The sequence below is a fragment of the Polyodon spathula genome, unplaced genomic scaffold, assembly GCF_017654505.1.
Source record: "Polyodon spathula isolate WHYD16114869_AA unplaced genomic scaffold, ASM1765450v1 scaffolds_795, whole genome shotgun sequence".
NCBI classification, from domain to species: Eukaryota; Metazoa; Chordata; class Actinopteri; order Acipenseriformes; family Polyodontidae; genus Polyodon; species Polyodon spathula.
This window is the reverse complement of record NW_024472282.1, coordinates 1-7,026: the sequence shown is the minus strand read 5'-3', so window position 1 is coordinate 7,026 and position 7,026 is coordinate 1. Positions and strand designations below refer to the sequence as shown.

Below are 7,026 nucleotides of genomic sequence, written 5' to 3'. Positions count from 1 at the left end.
TGGAGTGTGATCTAACTAGTGTAAGAACAGGGAAATGATCTGTATCTCTCACCCTTGTTGTGCGCCTCTAGTTGAGACAGGGAGTTGACGGCCACTTTGCACAGAGCGCAGTACAGCAGCTTCTTCGCCTTCTCCTCCTCAGATTCTGGGGTGGGGGTGAGGGGAGAGCCGTTGGGGACCCCTGCAGGGTCCGGTTGAGGGGTTCTGGCCCCGGCAGAGCCCCCCTGGGAGGGGAGAGAAGAGACGAGAGCGCCCCCTGGCATGGGCAAAGGCAGCAGCGGCACTGGGGATTCCGGAACTGGAGGCGGAGCAACTGGAGCTGGAGGCGGAGCAGGGGTGGAGACTTCCATCTGTAGGAGGGGCTGATAATCTACAGAGGGAGAGCAAACCTGTGAGTATTTATTTCTATACAGAGTAAAGCAAACCCTAACAGTGAATGATGGTTCTGGATGATGGTGGTGGTTGTATTGCACACTCTGACTGCTGGCCCCTGTTCAAAAGGTGTCTGGCTGTTATAATGACCCCAGCCCATGAAGGGTTAACTCCGATTTCAGAGACTGGACGCTGCTTCACTTCGTTGGCGGGGCTAATTAATCTTTAACAAGCCATGAAGCTGTAGCGTACCTGGCTCTGCTGAAAGTTTAATGTGGTGCTCGTGAATTATACAGCATAGCATTGTCCTAGTTTCACCTCAATAACATTGAAGGCGCTAGCATTAGAAACGCCTGTCTGCTTGACTCGGTCTCTTCTAGTTTCAGTAACACTGATGAAGGCACTAGCATTAGAAACGCCTGTCTGCTGGACTCTGTTTCGTCTAGTTTCAGTAACACTGATGAAGGCACTAGCATTAGAAACGCCTGTCTGCTTGACTCTGTTTCTTCTAGTTTCAGTAACACTGATGAAGGCACTAGCATTAGAAACGCCTGTCTGCTTGACTCGGTTTCTTCTAGTTTCAGTAACACTGATGAAGGCACTAGCATTAGAAACGCCTAGTAACACTGATGAAGGCTTGCCCAAACGCGGTCTGCTTCTTCTAGTTTCAGTAACACTGATGAAGGCACTAGCATTAGAAATGCCTGTCTGCTTTTGGTTTTCACCACACCCTAATGTTTGTGTGTGTATCTGTTGCTCGCAGAGCTGTAACATCACTGTGGTCTCTGGTTTTATGCTGTTGTGTTTGACACAAGAGTCAAGAACAAATCTAAATCGCTCCCCTCAAGTTTAAACGGATGTTTTTACAGCTGTTTTAAAAATGGAGCAGAGTCACTGTGTGAGCTGCAACTATACAACCATTGTGCTAAATTCAGACATGCCAAGAGCTACACTAATACCTAAAGAGACAGACCCCTAGACTAAACCCTAGGCATTACATCCATTAAGGTTCCTCGGGTATTTCCTAATGACAAGCCGCGCATTAAGGAGAATTCTCTATTTATTTTTCAATCCCTCTGTTATGGATTGCCAGTACATTGTACAGTTATTTTTTTTTAAATGGTTATAAAGTACAATGCAAAACACAGAGGGGAGGCTTAGAGAGAGAGAGAGGGAGAGAAACATTAAGGAAAAAAGCATGGGGAGGAAACAAGGAAAGGATGTGGGGGCCGAAACGATTACAACATGAAAACCGAGGCTTGTTCAGGTTTTATGAAAGTAATTAAAACTGAGGACAAGCCTGCACAGGGTGCCAGATCAAAATCTGCTAGAATCCCTTCACCCCACAGCGAAGGAGGGACTCTGTCTGAAGAGCTGACTCCATTCTACCATCCACGCCAAACAGGCCTCGCTAAATTCCTTAGTTTATTCTGTATTCTTTCACAGCTCAAACACAGAATTGAATTGAGCCGTGTTAAAATCGCTGCAGTACTCAAACCAGCCGCTAGAGGGAGCCACCACGGGGGAAGGGCACATGTTGTTTTAATTAAAATGTTTATTGGTAAACACAAGCTGCTAACTATGTCTGGCTCACTGGCGATGACCTGTTTGTGTTTCAAGAGCGATTCTCCAAAACAGCACGTTGCTATGGAGTGTGCAAAACCTGGAAGGAATTTAAAATCGCGCTGCCAAATAACAAAAATAAACAGTGGGCACCTAGCCAAGATCCTGCCATTCACACACAACAAAATAATTTTAGAACTTGTGAAATCAGCACAAAACATTCTGACGCTGTCCGAGCCCGCCTGCTCCCTTGCGTGCCAGCGATGCGGCAGCAAGTAGATTTCTCTGCAGTTCAGTGCAAACCACAGGCTCACCATGTAAAAGGGTAAGACTCTGTTTAATTTTAACAGCGTTTAACAGTTTCCCTGCTGGGCTGTTTCTTCAAGTTGAAGAGCAGTATAGATCAGGGATAGGAAGGAGAATCCCATTGCAAAGCAGGTGGATCCATTCCTGGTTTTACTGAGTTTTGGAATTTGGGGGGGGGGATTTTTGCTATTCAAAATCAAGCCGCAATACAAATGCATAGACTTCCCACGTCCGCCTTCGAAAACATGCCTGTGCTCACAATCATACATTAGTAATAGAATGACTGCTGTGCAACAGGAGTCTTATTCCCCCCCCCCCCCCCCCCCCCCCCCCCCCATTAATCTCCCAGTGCAGCGCTCTCCCGTAATGGAACGGGGATGGGAATCGGACTCCTGTTGTGCAATAGGAGTCGTCTTCCCACCCTAGTTCCATCGCTATATGAAAGCAGTGCACTGTAAATCTCTACATGAATAAAGTAACTGTAGATCAGCTAAGTAGAAGTCTCCCCAGTTCTGTTCCTGTGCTTTCTTTAGGTCATTTTTGAGTTATTTTTGCAGATGGTTTTTGCTGCGCTTTTGCCTTTTTCAGGGCGTCTGTTTAATTCAGCTCTTAACAGGCTCTGGCTTTGGGATCAAAGGCTGCGTGAGGAGGAGGAGGAGGGGGATAAAAGCAAAGTGAAATAACACAGCTGGAGTGCAGGCACGGGCCACTGTCGTGTCGGAGTCTGTGCCCCGCGGCTCTGTGTTGCCGGTCCGAGATCCACGCTCAGCTCCACCGCAGCTGTGGTCTGAAACGTGACAGACCTGCACCTGTAACTGTTTACCATAGTAAAAACAAACTGTAACAAAGCATAGGGACGCATTGTAAACAGAGAGGTCTGGTAAAGCATGCTAATGTCCTGAGCTGCTCTCAAGATAGAGCTAACAAGGTCAGTGTGAGGAACGGCGTGCAGAGCGGTCATTAAAAGGTCAGCGCAAGGAACGGCGTGCAGAGCGGTCATTAAAAGGTCAGTGCGAGGAACGGCGTGCAGAGCGGTCATTAAAAGGTCAGTGTGAGGAACGGCGTGCAGAGCGGTCATTAAAAGGTCAGTGCGAGGAACGGCGTGCAGAGCGGTCATTAAAAGGTAAAAGGTCAGCGGTCATTAAAAGGTGAGGAACGGCGTGCAGAGCGGTCATTAAAAGGTCAGTGCGAGGAACGGCGTGCAGAGCGGTCATTAAAAGGTCAGTGTGGGGAACGGCGTGCAGAGCGGTCATTAAAAGGTCAGTGGGGGGAACGGCGTGCAGAGCGCTGATGGACGCAGTGATTTTAAAAGGTAAGTTTTGTTCAGCAGGCAGAGTGGCTCCTGAGATGCAGATAAAAAGGTCAGTGTGAGGAACGGCGTGCAGAGCGGTCATTAAAAGGTCAGTGGGGGGAACGGCGTGCAGAGCGGTCATTAAAAGGTCAGTGTGAGGAACGGCGTGCAGAGCGGTCATTAAAAGGTCAGTGGGGGGAACGGCGTGCAGAGCGGTCATTAAAAGGTCAGTGTGAGGAACGGCGTGCAGAGCGGTCATTAAAAGGTCAGTGTGAGGAACGGCGTGCAGAGCGGTCATTAAAAGGTCAGTGTGGGGAACGGCGTGCAGAGCGGTCATTAAAAGGTCAGTGTGAGGAACGGCGTGCAGAGCGGTCATTAAAAGGTCAGTGTGAGGAACGGCGTGCAGAGCGCTGATGGACGCAGTGATTTTAAAAGGTAAGTTTTGTTCAGCAGGCAGAGTGGCTCCTGAGATGCAGATAAAAAGGTCAGTGCTGTTTTGGAGAGGAGAGGCTCCATAGATATGGCTTAAAGGTGAGTTTGGCCAGCAGTGGGATGCGTGGCACCCAGTGGACTGGCTGAAGAGGGAAGTGACACTCAGGAGGCGGAGGAGTTCTCAAGATAGAGCCAACAAGGTAAGCATCTCCCTTCTCGAATGCTAGTGCCTTCATCAGTGTTAGAGACTAGGAGAAACTGAGTCAAGCAGACATACGAAGTGTGAGTTTGCAATCCTGCTCAAACTCATCTCAGTACCCACAGTCTTTGTTGAAGTAGTTTTGAGTGGCACTCACCTGCCCTGCTGGCCTCGCCCAGGCTGCTAGTGGAGGTAGGGGAGGGGGAGGGGGTGGAGGCAGGCAGAAGGGGCTTGTCGCTCTCCCTGGGCCGGCTCTTGGAGGTCTCGATCCCTTTGACTCTGCGGGCGTGCCTGTTTCCTTTGTAATGAGCCTCTGCTTGGCTCTGAGAGAGAGAGAGAGAGACGCACATAACCAGAATCGCTGCTGCATTCGCTGTGCACTACAAAGACCTTCTGTTCCTGTTCAAGTTTTAATTTATCACTTTCCAATGCTTTTAATTAATAGGAAAGCAAACAGTATAACTAAACACATACATTTCCAGGAAACAGAACATAAATCATTATGAAATATTCAAGTCCCCGAGGTGAATGTGTGAATTATTCCTTGCAGAAAACAGTCCCCTGTAGCAGCAGTGGCTGGGTGAAGTCTCCTTGAGGTTTTCACCATTTCTCTGTTTTAATTTCTTTTAATTTTTCAAGCTTTAGATCTTTTAATAAAATGTAACTCTATACAAACCAGCGCTTGCGGCATTAGAACGGAGAGAGAATGTTTGTTTGTTTTTCTTTCCTATAAAAACAATGTAATGGATTCATTGGTCAATCACGGCTGAACTTGATAAGGTCAGGCAGTGAGAAGGAGGATGAATTTCAAGCCTTTTTTGAAGAGAAATATGTCTCGGGGCTTTTTAATTTTATTTTTTAAATGACAGAGGGAAACGCACAGTAGTGTAGTCGAGGGTAAACTGAGCGGTTTCTCATTTGGGGATCCAGGTGTTCCCTCGCTCCTCCTCTCCTGTGATCAAACCCTGGCTCTGTGGAGAGTTAAACGCAGAAGGGGAGTCAGCACCCCATCTCCTAATTCAGGGCTGGAAAAAAGACTCCCGTTTTTACAGTTTGATCCACTCCTGGGTTTGCTAGTATCAATAAAGAACAAGCAAAGCCCTTCAAACTGCAACTGGCAACCTGCCTGTGCTTGTAATGTAATACAGGCGTGCGGCTGCAGAGATGAGATTCTCATTTGACTTTAAATGGTCCTTTTAATTGCGGCTGTCCAATGTTACTGTTGCATCTTGAGCATACTTGAACCCTGTCTGGGGCAGTGCTGAGGTGAGCTGTGCAGAGTCCTCGTTCTCCCCCCCCCCCCCGTCCTCATTTGAGATGAGGAGGACAAAGGCATTCCTCTCTGCTCCAGCACAGCCTGATGCATTTTTAATAAGCTGCCAGGGTAATGTTTCCCGAGCCCCATCTTGGTTTATGTGCCGGTCCAGTAAGGAGAGGAGGCTTCTGAACTGACAGGTGGCAGGCGGATTTAACCCTTGAGGGGCTGTGTGTGTCATTGTAGGTGTTCAGGCTGTGCTGGTTCTGTTTCTAAATGCTTGCGCCAATGTGGATTTGTGTTCTTTTGATTTATTTATCGTACTGGAAACTGATCCATTTTTGTACCAATCCTATTCTCCTTGACTGTTTCTGGCACATTTAGGCTAGAGGGGTTGCATATTGAATTATTATTTTTCCTCTCATGCTCTCCTCCCCAGGTTTTACTGGATCACGCTGTCTAGGGCAATATTGTCAAAGTGTTTTCAGCTCCAGTCTTTTAACTCCCATGTATTTTCAAAGAGGCAAACCCCTGTTTAATTTACAAAACTAGAACCAAACTGTAGTGGCGTAAATATTTAATGCAAGTTCTCTTAACTAACCGGGAAGGGGAAGAGAAGTGAGCACTGTGCACCAATTCCTTGCTTCTCATAATAACATGCAAATGGCTTAATTTGTCGCCCCACTCACCTCAGAGTTGAATCTGATCTGACACACGTTGCAGGAGATCACTGCTCGCTTGGTTCTGATCAGCGGGGCTCCAAACGTGTGGTTAATGACTGCCTTCTGGACCGGGTCCATCTGGAGGAGAGACGGGGGGGGGGGGGGGGGTGGAAACGGTCAGGAGAGGAGCCGGACTGGCAATGTAATCCAATACTGCCCCAAAATAAAAGAATCTATGAGATTTGTAAAATTTTGAAAAAAAAACTACGATTAAAAAGCTAGTTTTGTGGAAAAAGAACGGAAGTCTAAAACGAGTTTTGATTTAAAATGGGAATAAGGACTGTTCTGATTTGCAGTAGAAGATGTGTTCGGCTTGTTTTGAAATTGCAGTGTCTCCAATGTAGAAACCAGGATTTTACAGAACTGCAGGGAAAAGGTCGAATGATGTGTGGATTTTCAGTTTTATATGAAAAATGTTTTTAGTTCATGTATGCACGGGTAACACAAAGGGATTGCAACGATATTACTGTGTACGCAGCTCCCCACAGCTGCAAGAGGGCCGTGGGAACTGCACTGACCCTGGCTGGAGCTCTGCCCACGCAGACAGAAAGCAAGCCAGCACAACCCAGGATTAGCTTCTCACACACATACACACTCACATGGTTTGAGGTAAGATATACAAGACGGGTGTTCTGAGATTCATTCACGATCCTCCGTGAACACACACCAGCGCAGATGCCTTCTCAGAGATTAGGGAACGAGTCACGGTTTCCTTTCTGTTCATCGCTAGTGGCCTCGTTGTCTCTAATGAGAATGACGGAGCCCGATTCCGGAATGTGGAGGGGAACCCCATTCGTCGACAGGGATTTCGCAGGGACCCCAATAAATGGTACAGAATGCTGATTTATTTTTTTATTTTTTTTATAGCAGAGTTGGATTAGACTGG

The 7,026-nt window shown here is 47.4% G+C and overlaps 1 protein-coding gene across 1 annotated transcript; it reads right to left on the bottom strand.

The window, feature by feature from the left end:
- Positions 1 to 6: 6 nt before the first annotated feature.
- Positions 7 to 6,962, bottom strand: LOC121308869 (zinc finger protein 385A-like). The gene is made up of 4 exons (XM_041241547.1): positions 6,740 to 6,962; positions 6,108 to 6,218; positions 4,321 to 4,486; positions 7 to 370 (listed from the first exon to the last, which is right to left on the bottom strand). Exons 2-4 carry the CDS (start codon positions 6,216 to 6,218, stop codon positions 12 to 14), a joined length of 636 nt encoding a protein of 211 aa, XP_041097481.1. The 5' UTR covers positions 6,740 to 6,962; the 3' UTR covers positions 7 to 11.
- Between the last annotated feature and the right edge of the window lie 64 nt (positions 6,963 to 7,026).